The sequence below is a fragment of the Poromitra crassiceps genome (genome assembly GCF_964638095.1).
Source record: "Poromitra crassiceps genome assembly, chromosome: 29".
Lineage (NCBI taxonomy): Eukaryota > Metazoa > Chordata > Actinopteri > Beryciformes > Melamphaidae > Poromitra > Poromitra crassiceps.
The window spans coordinates 5136703-5152059 of record NC_139641.1 but is presented as its reverse complement, the minus strand read 5'-3'; the positions used below and the strand labels follow the sequence as shown (position 1 = coordinate 5152059).

Genomic DNA, 15357 nt, shown 5'->3' with positions numbered 1-15357 from the left:
TATCCAGTAGTTGTGGCTTCAGTGTGGTTTAAATACATTTTGATGAAGGTGGTTCACCTGGTAGAACGTGTACCATTAAGGCTCAGTTCTTCTCGCATCGCCCCGGGTTCGAATCTGACCTGTGGGCACTTGCTGCATGTCCTCCCCTCTCTCCCTCCCTGCCTGTCTGTTGCTCTCTGTATGCAGCGTAGCGGTCACATCAATATACAGGGATAAGAAGTAGGAAGATGACCAAAGACAATCACAAAGTTGCAAGTGCAATCAAATCAAATAAATATATACAATATGTACATGAGTGGTGAAGTGTTCTGTGGATGATAAATATGAATTTACGTTGGATTTACATGAGATTTACAGACTGAGTTAAATAGACGTTAAATAGGCAGTGGATTTACATGAATTTACAGTCGGGGTTAAATAAGAGTTTACATTGAATGTACATGAAATTTACAGGCTAAGTTAAATAGGCATTAAATGTGCAGGGAATTTACATGAATTTACAGTCCCAGTTAGTCAAGTCAAGTCAAGTCAAGTTTATTTGTATAGCACATTTCATACACAGAGGCAATTCAAAGTGCTTCACATAAAGTGGTTGACAGGAAAAGAAAAGAAAAGAAGAGAATAAAATTGACATTTAAAAGCATCACAACAAAACTTAAAAAAAAGAGTATAAAAACTGCATTAAAAGTGCAGTTAAACAGGCATTAAATTAGATATGAGTTCCAGTTTTATGGGGGAGGGGTTCAGTTGAGTTTAGGAGGAGGTAGTGAGTTTGTGTGTGTGGGGAGGGGGGGGGGGTTGTTGGTGAGGTCCTTGGCGGAAGGGGTTTCCGGGCCTTGTTGGTGAGGCTGATGGCGGTTGGGAAGAAGCTGGTCTGGTGGTGGGTGGTTCTGGTCTTGGCAGACCTCAGACTCTTGCCGGATATATTATATATCCAGAGCTCTATTATGAGGCCATGTTTTGACAATTTGTAGACACATATAGAGGACATCGAGGGAACCAATTTCTTTCAATCTCTTTTAATTGATGCACACACAAAACAGAACGAGAGCTGGAATTGTATATTGTCACATACAATAAATCGTGGTCACGACGTAATTCAGTGTCAGGCTCCGCTTTTACATTTTACAGCCATTTCACTTTGACTTTCAGCTAACATCCCCTTTAGCCAGCAGGGGGACTTTTAGGATGAGGGAAAGCACAGAAAACACTTCAGCTCCCAGATCGCCAATAATTACAAGCAACCGATAATCAAGGTCAAAGGTCAAAAGCCTGTGATCCCAGAATGAGCGTGTCAGAGAGATGTGCACGTAAAAGAAATAAAAGATAAGGATACCAGAGTTTATTTGAACTGTTTATCTCGTTAAATATACAGTGTATATTACACACAGGTGCCTTTGGGTTTCAGAAGTGTTTATACAGCAGATTAAATATCCTCTCCCAGCATGAGCTCACAAATACAGCATGTGATGGCTTCATATAAACAGCCTGCACTTCTGCAGCAACTGTTTATATGTATGGTACTGACACATACATGACACATATATGACAACTAACAATTATTTTCATTATCAAATGACCTATCTATTATTTTTGGTGTATTTACTTCACTAGTATTATTATATGTATTTGTTGTGTTTTTTTTCTCGTGTCCAGGGAGAGAGCCCCCTGAAGGGAACCATAGGATTTCCGGGCCCCAAAGGAAACGTGGGCAGAGGGGTGAGTGACGTGTGTGTGTGTGTGTGTGTGTGTGTGCGTGCGTGCGTGCGCGTGTGTGCGCGCGTGTGTGCGTGCGTGCATGCATATGTATGAAAGTCTTTATTGAGTGTAGTGTATTTCTGCTTCATGGCTCCTCTATGTCTTTGTGGTGGTGCAGGGGAATGCAGGCAGGCCAGGGGAGTCGGGACTACCTGGAGACTCAGGACCACCAGGACACCTGGTGAGTGAAACACCGTCCACAGAGTGGGGATCTGAGGACATTTTTGGGACAGTGCCAACCGCGGACAAAACACCAAATTCCGGGGCATCTGGTCCTAACCTATGTCAATATTAACATGGGACTACTAGCCACTGCTAACGCTAGCTGCTAATAGATACGTTAGCTAGCTAATAGGCTACCGCAGCCTAAAGGCCAATTCACAGCAATGATTCGCAATGAATCGAAACAGTTTTAGAACGTTGCAGGGAAAAGTTGCAGTGGTCTGAACAGACCCGTCTGATCTCGACTCTAGCCGGCTGATGGCATCGCCAGCAATTCAGCTTTTTTTTTTCCAATATTTTATTTTCAGTTTTTTATATAACAATAAACAAACCTCAAGGCTCAATAAACAAATAAACAAGGCTCAGACACAGGAAAATGAAGGAAAGATAGCTTTTTAAGCAAGTTGGTTCTCAGGGACCTGAGTCTCTCCAACTGTACTCCAACAGAGATCATGTCCATCAGCCACACCTGAAAAGAAGGTGAAGAGGAGGACTTCCATTCCTTCAGAATGAGTCTTTTGGCGACAGTTGTCCCCCAGAGTCAGAGATTGTTGTAGCCTGGTAAACCAGTCGGTCACGTGACCTCACATTTCATTTCGTTCTTCGTTCCCGTCTGGCCTGAATCCTTCACAACAGTGTTTAGCAGTGGGCAGAAGTTGGACGGGTGTACTTGCCTTTGACAGACAACTCCTTCAGCCAATCGGCGTTGGATCCAGTCAAAACCAAATCCACTCGGGAGAATGGCAAAAACATATTTTCCGCACAGAAACTCTGCTGTTGCGGCGATACTCCTGTGCTTGTTTAATTGTTGTTATTGAGTCTATTTCTGCAATAACTGCACTTAATGGCTGTTTAAACTAGACGAACATTGACATTACTCCTCGAGGCGGACAGGCAAGGAGGCGGCCATTACTGTTTTTGCTAATGACATTCTGATTTCCCGGTTACGATGTCAACTACGAGTGTGGCTGATTGGCTCGTTCGCTTTGCAGTTTCTCCAGACAGCCCAGAGTTGAGGCCAGGGCCGTTTCTCAATACCAAGAATGCATTCTTGTTCTTGGGTTCTTGGGGAGAATGTTCTTGCTAGTCGTTCTTGGAAGAATGAACTTGCTAGGTCACAAGCACACATGACGCTGTTGGCAGTTTGAGACGAAGCGTTCTTGAGGGTATTGCGCAATACCAGCGCAGAGGCCGCCTGCAGTACTACACAAATAAAAAGCTCAGCTGATGTAGATGCAGCCAATTGTGCTCTGGAAATTTTTGCCATTTTTCGCCATAAATGTTCGTAAAGTGGCACTTATTGAAACCTACTACCCTGCTTGTAGGCATCAAAAGTCATCAGAAATTAATTTAGTGATGAAATAAAACTTTAAATTGTAAAAAACTTTCCGGAGCTTATGGCGTCTTCTCTGCTGCGTTCTGCCTCTGCTTATGCCGAAATGAATGCTGGGATACGTGCCTTGCCAAGTTGACACAAGTCACCAACCAGAGCATCCTCGGTAAAGTGGGCATGTCGAGAACACATCCGGGAATTTTAAGCGTTCTTGGCGAAATGTGAACTTTGTATTGGAACAGTACTTGGGCTGCGACTGATGACGTTTCACAGGGACACAAGAACGCAAGAACACACAAGAACGCAAGAACACACAAGAACACACAAGAACCCTTATTGAGAAACGGCCCAGGTTGAGGGTAGAACCAAATGGAATGTGAGTTCACGTGACCGGCTGGTTGCAGGCTAAGATTGTCGCACAGCTGTAGGGGAGTTCAGAGAGGACTCCGAGCAGCCGAAGATGGCGAGTTCTGCCTCCGGCTGTAGGGTTATTTTGTAGACCTTAGAGTACCAATCAAATATTTTGGCCCAGAATCCCGTTAATGAAGGGCAGAACCAGAAGGCATGAGATGGTGTGCCCAATTCAGCTTGTGAAGTCGCAGGGCCTGGTTGCAAGTAGTTGTGAATCTTTGGTCTAAAAGGGGCTTAAGGGGGATAGTTCACATTTTTTAAGTCTAGCCCTATTTGCTATTTACCAGCGATGATGTTGCTTGGTAGAGTTCTTTCTCAGCACAACCCTCATGCTGTTCCTCATAGTAGCTCTGGAAAGTTGGGTAAAAACGAATGCAAGGTCGATGGGGTCCTGTATGTACAAGCTGACTGAAATGCCACCCACAGTCACACAAAGTAGATTTATATATATATAGATATATATATATATATATATATATCTATATATATATATATATATCCACAGTCACACAAAGTAGATTTTAGTGAGCCTCAGTCAGCTTGTACTGTACATACCTGACCGTGACCTGGCATTAGTTTTGACCCAACCTTTCAGAGCTACTATGAGCAACAGCACGGATTGTCCTGAGGAAGAACTCCACCAATCAACATCATCATTGGTAAGTAGCAAATATGGCTAGACTTAAAAAAAAGAAAGAAAGTGAACTATACATTTAAGGCCAGATGTTAGTGCTTCCGGTTTCCTCTCAAATGAAAGGCAATGGGATTTTTGGATGGGCATTTTGGTTAAATGCCTGAAATAAGGTTTAAGTTTATGAAACTACAGCCTTTGTGTCAGCAAGATAATCTTCAAGATAATCTCTAATCACAAATGATGCCCACCCTTATGGTTTTTGAAGCATAAATGCATATATGTGATTGATTGATTGATTGATTGATTGATTGATTGATTGATTGATTGATATATTTTTACATGATGTGAGGTTTGTGATATCTGTCTTCTCTCCATCCAGGGCCCCAAAGGTCCACCAGGAGTTAGAGGCAAGACTGTAAGTAATAACCTGTACACTGATCCCTTGCACCAATGCAGAGGGATCAAGTCAAGTCGCACTCAAGTCGAGTTTTAATTGCTTGAGATTTGACTTGATGCATGAAGAGAAGACGTGAGACTTGACTTGGGTTCTGGTGACTTGAGACTTGACTCTACTTGATGATTTGAAAAGGTTTCTAAAGTCTTTTTTCGTTCAATATTTTATTTTACATTTAAAAAAAATTCAGAACAACACACGAAGAAATAAAACAAACACGAACATGCTCAGACACAGGAAAAGAAGGGAAAAAAGAAAAGAAAGAAAGAAAGCGCATATATATTATATATATTATATATTACAAGATAGTGCTACCAGCCGCATAAGGTGCCTTTGTGCTTGTAAGGACTCCAAGCAGCCGAAGATGGCGAGTTCTGTCTCCGGCTGAAGGGTTATTTTCTAGGCCTTAGAGTACCAATCAAATATTTTTGCCCAGAATCCCTTTAGTGAAGGGCAGAACCAAAAGGCACGAGACAGTGTGCCCTCTGACACCTGTCACACATTGGTGAGACAGAAGGGTATAGATCTTATGCAACTTATGCTTAGAATAGTGAAAACGATGAGCGACTTTAAATTGGATCAGCTGGTGTCTACGATTAACTGAGCAGAGTTGTATCACAGACAGACTCATATCCCATAATGTCAGACAAAGTCAATGCCAAGTTCCCCCTGCCACGCTTCTCAAATCCTCTGTGTGATGGCAGTTGTCAAACAGACATATAAATCTAGAAATGAGATGCTTGGAGAAGGTTTCTAAAGTCTTGACTTGAGATCGTATGTTTGCGTAAACGACTTAGATTGAAAGTGATACGTTTCTTTAAGATATTAAATTGATACTGGACTCTAGATGTGTTCTGACTTGACTTGCTGTTCTACATTTAGACTTGAGACTTGATATTAATGACATGGACTTGACTTGGTCTACATTTAGACTTGAGACTTGATATTAATGACATTGACTTGACTTGGTCTACATTTAGACTTGAGACTTGATATTAATGACATGGACTTGACTTGGTCTACATTTAGACTTGGGACTTGACTTGAGGCTGACAGCTGCGCTCATCTGACGATGAGCGCGCAAACTGGCGCGGAAACTGGCCGACAAGCGCAAAAAGCAAGTAGCGCTTGCAGGAACATAGGGCCCTTGGTCTCACCTCTGGCAGAATGAGATATGACATTGCACAGTATGACATGTTTCTCTGGTCTCAGGAATGCGAGCTGATCACCTACATCAGAGAGAACTGTGGTGAGTGACACAGAAAGCTGTTTCAAATTTACACCCAGATCTTTGATCAGCTGTTTAGTGAGAAGAACAAGACAGCCCAATATTTATTCACTTCAGAATCACAATCACTTTTATTGCCACAGTCTGCAAGTTACACACGAGGAATTTGTCTTAGTGTCTGTATGCAGCGTAGCGGTCACATCAATATACAGAGATAAGAAGTAGGAAGATAACTAAAGACAATCACAAAGTTGCAAGTGCAATCAAATCTAATTAAATCGAGTCAATATATACAATATGTACATGAGTGGTGAAGTGTTCTGTGGATGATAAATATGAATTTACGTTGGATTTACATGAGATTTACAGACTGAGTTAAATAGGCAGTGGATTTACATGAATTTACAGTCAGAGTTAGATAAGAGTTTACATTGAATGTACATGAAATTTACAGGCTAAGTTAAATATGCATTAATGTGCAGGGAATTTACATGAATTTACAGTCCCAGTTAGACAGGCATTAAATTAGATACAGTATGAGTTCCAGTTTTACTTACCTATTTCCCCATCAAGGGGATCAATAAAGTTGCATTATCTTACACTGAATATATGCTTAAAGCGACTGTTTACCCCAAAATCAATAATACAAATTTTCCCTCTTACCTGTAGTGGTATTTATCCATCTAGATGGTTTTGGTGTGAGTTGCCGAGTTTTAGAGATATCAGCCGTAGAGATGTCTGCCTTCTCTCCAATACAATGGAACTGGATGGCACTCGGCTTGTGGTGCTCAAACCGCAAAAAAAAACAAAAAAACATTTGAAAACCTCAACAGCAATGTCTCTTTCCAGAAACCATGACCCGGTCACTCAAGATAATCCACAGACTTTGTTGTGAGCAGTTTCAAGTAGGAACTATTGTCTTTCGACCAAACTTCACCCACTAGCTGCTAGCTAACAGCAATTTTCTTAGTAGATGGAACTGGTTAGCATTGAATCATCTTGAAAGCACAGTGGCAGTCGAAATAACAGACACGTAGCGGTCAACCTCAGTGCTTCAAAAATCAATAATATCTTCAGAAGAAAATATGACCGAATGATCGTATAGTTTTTGTCAATTTGATACTACTTTCTACGATTTATTTCAGCCTAAAAATCCTTGTACTGTAGGTTTACATCCACTGCCTCCATGGTCAAAAATGTAACCAATCTTCTCATCACACAACAAGCTGTATCAAAGATCTTGTTCATCAACAAGGCTGTGAATGCATGCTGTCAATGCCTTGGCAAACTGTGTCGGTGATATCAATTAAACTCTAAACGATCTTATTTTCTCCCCTAAACAGCATGCTCCCAAGGTACGTAGCTCCATGTTGTCTCTGTCGGCACGGTGCGGTAAGCATATTATGACACTCCTGGGTTTTGTTCTAGTGACTGTTAGTGAGATGGAACCAGATGTTAAGAAAGCTAGTTTTCCACTCGCTCCTGTTTACTTTCTTTGGCTCACTCACGTCAGTATGAGTGTAGAGGAAGCCTGGCAGTTACACAGCGTTCTGCCACAGTGTTTAAACGAGAGATTCATGTGGACCAAGAACTATTGGCTATTAATCTCTGTTGTGTATTTATGTTGTGTAGCAGGAGCACAATTTTGGGAGGCTGTGTTGATAATTCACACTCTTGATTTACTGCCATTTACCAGCATAGTAAACTAGACGAGTGTAATGAAAGTCATTTAGAGCAGTAGTCCAAACGCAATAATTGTTGCAGAAATACAATGAAATGCAACAAGGCTGGGAAAAGTTGAGTTTATGTCTATTACAATTAATGACTTTACTTGTCATAATCTGTCCACATACATTTGGCATCTCAAAATGGGGGACTGTGAACAAAAAGGGTTGATTATAGTCAGCTTTTAAAATCCTGCCAATTAAACTGACATTATAACTTTAAATCATCACAGGGTTTGGTCCAGTCAGAAGTAATGGGACCACACAGGCAACATATCAAACAATGTGTTGTCGTAAAGTTACTTTCAGGTTGATTTGGATAATTCCTTAACAAGATCTATAATGCTAAGTACATTTATTTATAGAGCACTTCTCAAAACAAAGGTACAAACTGATTTACAGTCGAGATAAAGGCGAGAACAGAGGAAATCATCAAATAAACACAAAAAGTGATTTTTTTAAAATTTTATGTATCCAAAGTTTTTCTTGTAAAGCTCATTACACACTAACAGCGATGTGAATAAACAGCACAAAATTGCGGGGTGAATTTTGACCAACGTGACTATTCACAGCAACAGATATGTCGGAAGCGAATTTCTGAAAAATCGACCTTGGTCCAAAAAAGTAAAAGCCACAATATCGCTCAGTGAAACTTTGCCGTTGGTATGCAGGGTTGCATTGACTGGATATACTGTAGGTTCGAAATATATAATTGACGTGCGAATTAATTCCACAGGGAGAAAAACGCCATCGGTGTATAACGACCTTAAACAACTCATTTTGTATAGATATGACTATAATTTCATTATCTGAATAATACATGTATAAATTTCCCATTATCGACTGATAATTTATCGTCCAGATATATCGTGCATCCATAGTTTTGCTTTCTACCCCTCTCCTCCTCTCTACCACACTCGGTGTTATGGTCGCCCTCTGCTGGCAGGTCGCACGGCGTGCCCAGCCTATCCCACAGAGCTGGTGTTGGGCCTGGACATGTCTGAGGACGTGACGACCCAAGCCTTCGAGAGGCAGCGCTCGGCCGTGCTGTCCCTGCTGGACGACCTCTCCATCGCCGAGAGCAACTGTCCCACCGGCGCTCGGGTGGCCGTGATCGGCTACAGCAGCTACACCAAGTACCTCATCCGCTTCCACGACTACCACCGCAAGGTAGCGCTCTTTGCATTTGTGTCTGTGGATATTTTGTAAATCTTGTTGGCTCTTCTTACGAGGTTAAAACGTTTGATTATCTCCATCCAACAGGGCTTGTGCACTATTTTACCAAATTCTTCTCTTGTGTATGCTATTCTCTAGTGTATTTTGTGCACCATTCCATTGTGATGAATTCGGTCTATGATTGCGGTTGATCTTTCTTCTTTATAAAGTCTAAGTAAATGATGTCTATATTTTATCTAACGTGCGTGTGTCTTGGTTAGGGATGCACGATATATCGGCAATCATATCGGTATCGGCCGATGTTAGTCATTTTTTAACATATCGGTCATATCGGTATTGGTCAGATGTTGCAATGTTAATATCGGTTATCATTATCAGCCAAATTCTTCACATTGATATGAAATAATGCAGTAAATCTATGATTTATGGGCTTTTCCAAAGCCTTTGCAAATAAAGAAATGCATAACTTTTTCAAATTCAGTGTTAACATGTGTTTTTCAGTATGTACAAAATGTGATGATCATAAAAATGTGGTTTTATACAGATCATATCGACATCGGTAAATATCGGTTATCGGCCATAACAGCAATGTTAATATCGGTTATCGGCATCGGCCAAAATGTTCATATCGGTGCATCCCTAGTCTTGGTTTGTTGATTTGTTTTGTATTGCTTGGGATTGCAGCTGTCTGTAGCACTTTTTGCCCAAGACAAATTTCCCCTCGGGGGACGATAAAGTTGATATTATCTTATCATCTTATCTATCTTAAGAACCAGCTCATCGAAGCCGTCAAGAACATCGCCCTGGAGCACAACGCGAAGGGGCGCCACCTGGGGGCGGCCATGCGATACGTTGCGCATAACCTCTTCAAGCGCGTGCGTCAGGGCTTGAGGATGAGGAAGGTGGCGGTCTTCCTCTCGGCCGGCCCGACCCAGGACCCCGCGGACATCGTGACCGCCGTGATGGAGTACCGCGCCCTGAACATCGTCCCAGGCGTCGTCTCTCTGCAGAGGGCTCCCGCCGTGCAGCAAGCCTTCGAGGTAGGCAATAATAATAATATAATATAATATAATAATATACTCAAAACCATGAATCCAGTCATTCCAAAAGTCTGAGCCATGGAGATACTGCAGGTGGGCCGCGAAGGGCTATATATGTGTGTGTATGTGTGTGTGTGTATATATAAATATATATATATATATTCCCCCCCCCCCCCGATTTCTTATCCCATTTTTATCCCCCATTAGTGCTAACGTAATTTATTTATCCTGGTTGCTGCTCCACCCTCTGCCGATCTGGGGAGAGCTGAAACTGGCTCCATGCTTCCTCCGAGACATGGACAGTTAGCCAGCCGCTTCTTTTCACCTGACAGGGGAAGCTTCACCGGTAGGACATAGCACGTGGGAGGTTCACGCTATTCCAACCAGTTCCCCTCCCTCCGAACAGGCGCCCTTAACGACCAGAGGAGGAACCACATTAGCAACCAGGATATTGCATGTTTTGGTGAAGGGGGTTCCTATATGAAGGAAACCCCCGGGAGGCACGGGGAGAACATGCAAACTCCACACAGAAAGGCCCTTTTGACGACCCCACCCGGGCGGTGGGCACTCGAGGACATGCGGACGGGCACGCATTCCTTCAGCGTTCACATCGTCCCAGGTGGGAATCGAACCCAGGACCTTCGAGCTGTGAGGCGACAGCGCTTACCACTGCACCACCGTACCCCCCTTATATATATATATATATATATATATATACAGTATATATATATATACTTTTTTCCCACATGTATCTTTATTGAGGGACATAGAAGATATACAATAAAGACAGTATTGTCCAAAATCAGTGTTCATTCCTTTTTTCTTTTTAAGTACATGAAAGATGTACGTTAAAGTACAGAAGAAGAAAAGAAAAACAAACTAAGAAAAACAAAAAACAAAACAAACACAGGTGGGGGGGGGATTTTTTTACAACTTGACATTGAATTAAATTTGACCACTGTAGTTGAGGTTAAGGAAAACACTCATGACACAGTTATAAACTCATTTGACAGATGTCAATAATCAAATGCATCAATGAAAAAAATAAGTAAAACGTAAAAGCTTCCAAATAATTGTCGTTATGTCAATGTCATAACGGACATTGACAGTTGATGTTGTCTTGGTTCATGTCGAGTTGTCATACCGAAGACATTTCAAACAATGTCAACATTACAATGCAACAATGACATAACTTTACCAAATGACACTTAAAGACTACATTCATAAACATTCATAGCGGTGTGGCGTGCTCACCTGATAGCATGCGGACGACGGACCTTTGCACGGCTGACACGGGTTTGAATCTGACCCGAGGTCCTTTGCCGCATGTCATCCCCTGTCTCTCTCCCTTTCCTGTCTGCCCACTGTCCTATCTAAATAAAGGCAAAAATACACAAAAAGCTTAAATAATAATAAACATTCATGCAACGCCTCCTTCATGTCCAGGACAGGTGTCAGTCTTATGTACACCCCTTCAAATAAAGTCTTAGCGGGTTTTGTATTCAGAGCAGCATTGAACCTGTAGACTTCACTCCAACGACTGACCTTTCTGCTGTCTTGCACCCAACTCGCCCACCAAACAAACCAATGGCTCACTTTGCAGAGACGATGCTAAGAACATCATCAGGTGTACATGTGGGTGGAGGTGTTTAGTCATCAGGTGTACATGTGGGTGGAGGTGTTTAGTCATCAGGTGTACATGTGGGTGGAGGTGTTTAGTCATCAGGTGTACATGTGGGTGGAGGTGTTTAGTCATCAGGTGTACATGTGGGTGGAGGTGTTTAGTCATCAGGTGTACATGTGGGTGGAGGTGTTTAGTCATCAGGTGTACATGTGGGTGGAGGTGTTTAGTCATCAGGTGTACATGTGGGTGGAGGTGTTTAGTCATCAGGTGTACATGTGGGTGGAGGTGTTTAGTCATCAGGTGTACATGTGGGTGGAGGTGTTTAGTCATCAGGTGTACATGTGGGTGGAGGTGTTTAGTCATCAGGTGTACATGTGGGTGGAGGTGTTTAGTCATCAGGTGTACATGTGGGTGGAGGTGTTTAGTCATCAGGTGTACATGTGGGTGGAGGTGTTTAGTCATCAGGTGTACATGTGGGTGGAGGTGTTTAGTCATCAGGTGTACATGTGGGTGGAGGTGTTTAGTCAGGTGTACATCTGGGTGGAGGTGTTTAGTCATCAGGTGTGCATGTGGGTGGAGGTGTTTAGTCATCAGGTGTACATGTGGGTGGAGGTGTTTAGTCATCAGGTGTACATGTGGGTGGAGGTGTTTAGTCATCAGGTGTACATGTGGGTGGAGGTGTTTAGTCATCAGGTGTACATGTGGGTGGAGGTGTTTAGTCATCAGGTGTACATGTGGGTGGAGGTGTTTAGTCATCAGGTGTACATGTGGGTGGAGAGGTGTTTAGTCATCAGGTGTACATCTGGGTGGAGGTGTTTAGTCATCAGGTGTACATCTGGGTGGAGGTGTTTAGTCATCAGGTATACATGTGGGTGGAGGTGTTTAGTCATCAGGTGTACATGTGGGTGGAGGTGTTTAGTCATCAGGTGTACATGTGGGTGGAGGTGTTTAGTCATCAGGTGTACATGTGGGTGGAGGTGTTTAGTCATCAGGTGTACATGTGGGTGGAGGTGTTTAGTCATCAGGTGTACATGTGGGTGGAGGTGTTTAGTCATCAGGTGTACATCTGGGTGGAGGTGTTTAGTCATCAGGTGTGCATGTGGGTGGAGGTGTTTAGTCATCAGGTGTACATGTGGGTGGAGGTGTTTAGTCATCAGGTGTACATGTGGGTGGAGGTGTTTAGTCATCAGGTGTACATGTGGGTGGAGGTGTTTAGTCATCAGGTGTGCATGTGGGTGGAGGTGTTTAGTCATCAGGTGTGCATGTGGGTGGAGGTGTTTAGTCATCAGGTATACATGTGGGTGGAGGTGTTTAGTCATCAGGTGTACATGTGGGTGGAGGTGTTTAGTCATCAAATGTACATGTGGGTGGAGGTGTTTAGTCATCAGGTGTACATGTGGGTGGAGGTGTTTAGTCATCAGGTGTACATGTGGGTGGAGGTGTTTAGTCATCAGGTGTGCATGTGGGTGGAGGTGTTTAGTCATCAGGTGTACATGTGGGTGGAGGTGTTTAGTCATCAGGTGTACATGTGGGTGGAGGTGTTTAGTCATCAGGTGTACATGTGGGTGGAGGTGTTTAGTAGGGGTGTCACAATATATCGTCCCACGAAATTTCGCGATAGTAAAACGTCACGATATGTATCGTTGAGATGAAATCTCATATCGCGATTTTTTTTTTTTTTTAATAATTTTTTTTTTTTTTTTTTTCAAAAATAACTAAGAAACGTCTTTGTTTGTTGAAGTTCAATGTGTGGAAAGTAGTTCAGTTGAACAAGTCTCTGAAGAGACACATGAGAAGTTATACAGGAGAGAAACCATTCAATTGAGTTTCTGGCAAAACTGTTTACTTGACAGGAAAAACTGAAGATGCATAAAAAATAGACTAAGAAAAGTCTTGTTGTTTGAGTTTGAAGAAAAACTGAAGATGCATAATGAGAATTTATACTGCTGAGAAACCTTTTAGTTCAAAGTAAATCTAAGTGACGGTGTAACTCATTCTATTTCAAGATAAGCCTTATCTCCAATCTCATGTTTTTTCTAGTTGTTATTGTAATAACAATTTCCCACAACAGCATGTTTTGTATTTGTGCATTTCAAATAAAATACTACTTTTCCAGTCATATATTGTCATTATTCAAGTTAAAAAAAATATTGGTAAAATCGTATCGTATCGTTATCGTGAACCCAGTATCGTGATACGTATCGTATCGTGAACTGAGTGTATCGTGACACCCCTAGTGTTTAGTCATCAGGTGTACATGTGGGTGGAGGTGTTTAGTCATCAGGTATACATGTGGGTGGAGGTGTTTAGTCATCAGGTGTACATGTGGGTGGAGGTGTTTAGTCATCAGGTGTACATGTGGGTGGAGGTGTTTAGTCATCAGGTGTACATGTGGGTGGAGGTGTTTAGTCATCAGGTGTACATGTGGGTGGAGGTGTTTAGGGAGTGATCCGAAACTGTTCAGAATCAGAATCACTTTTCTTGCCACAGTATGCAAGTTACATACGAGGAATTTGTCTTAGTGTCTGTATGCAGCGTAGCGGTCACATCAATATACAGAGATAAGAAGTAGGAAGATAACTAAAGACAATCACAAAGTTGCAAGTGCAATCAAATCAAATCAAATCAAATCAAATCGAGTAAATATATACAATATGTATATATGAGTGGTGAAGTGTTCTGTGGATGATAAATATGAATTTACGTTGGATTTACATGAAATTTACAGGCTAAGTTAAATAGGCATTAATGTGCAGGGAATTTACATCAATTTACCAGTCCCAGTTAGACAGGCATTAAATTAGATACAGTATGAGTTCCAGTTTTATGGGGGGGGGGGGTGGTTCAGTTGAGTTTAGGAGGAGGTAGTGTGTGTGGGGGGGGGGGGGGGGGGGAAGGGGGGGGGGGGGTTGTTGGTGAGGTCCTTGGCGGAAGGGGTTTCCGGGCCTTGTTGGTGAGGCTGATGGCGGTTGGGAAGAAGCTGGTCTTGTGGCGGGTGGTTCTGGTGTTGGCAGACCTCAGACTCTCTTGCTTCTGTTGAAACGCTCAGAAACGTTCTGGTGAATAGCAGCATGATGAATCAGTCCTGTGTGATTCCAGTAAAGACTAACACACCTCTCAGGTCTGATTACAGTCTGACAAACAGATGGCCGAGGCAGAGCCAGGAGGTTATTGCTAATGCTTCACCAGAACAAGAGTCAGACTTTGGTGGAGTCTCTGCTCGTTCGGTGCCAAAAAAACAGTGTCCACACCAAACATCTGAGCAGCTCCTTTCTCAGCTTCTAAACAGGGGGTTACTTTTTAAAAGTATTCCACTACAGATTACTGAATACAGGCCCTGAAATGTAATTTATGATGCATTCCATTAGATTACTCTCAAGTTAAGTAACGTATTCTAAAAATACTTTTGATTACTTTTGGAATACTTCAAAATCGTATCGCTGAGCCCATTTTGTCTGGGTCACTCTGAATGTACGCAAACGCGAGGGCAATGTGGTCACGACGCGCGCGGCACTGATGTCACGACGCGCACTGATGTCATGACGCGCACTGATGTCATGACGCGCAATGATGTAAAAAAAAAAAAAAAAAAAGTAATCCCCTAAAGTAATGTATGTTTAAAGACTGTAATCAGAACACCAAATTAACCGTAATGGAATACAGTTACTCATATTTTCTATTTTAAAAACGGTATTTTAAATACATGTACAAATACATGGGCTCAGTAGCTCAGTGGTTGGCACTGTCGCCTCA

General features: G+C 42.3%; 1 protein-coding gene across 1 annotated transcript in view; it reads left to right on the top strand.

The window, feature by feature from the left end:
• Nucleotides 1-15357, top strand: part of LOC310800008 (uncharacterized protein) — a gene marked incomplete at both ends in the record, with an annotated part of 114068 nt that overhangs the window by 86026 nt on the left and 12685 nt on the right. Inside the window, 7 exon segments of the mRNA XM_083662608.1 lie at nt 1657-1719; nt 1877-1939; nt 4738-4773; nt 6025-6061; nt 7384-7395; nt 8711-8934; nt 9711-9980. Coding sequence (XP_083518734.1) covers nt 1657-1719; nt 1877-1939; nt 4738-4773; nt 6025-6061; nt 7384-7395; nt 8711-8934; nt 9711-9980 — 705 coding nt within the window.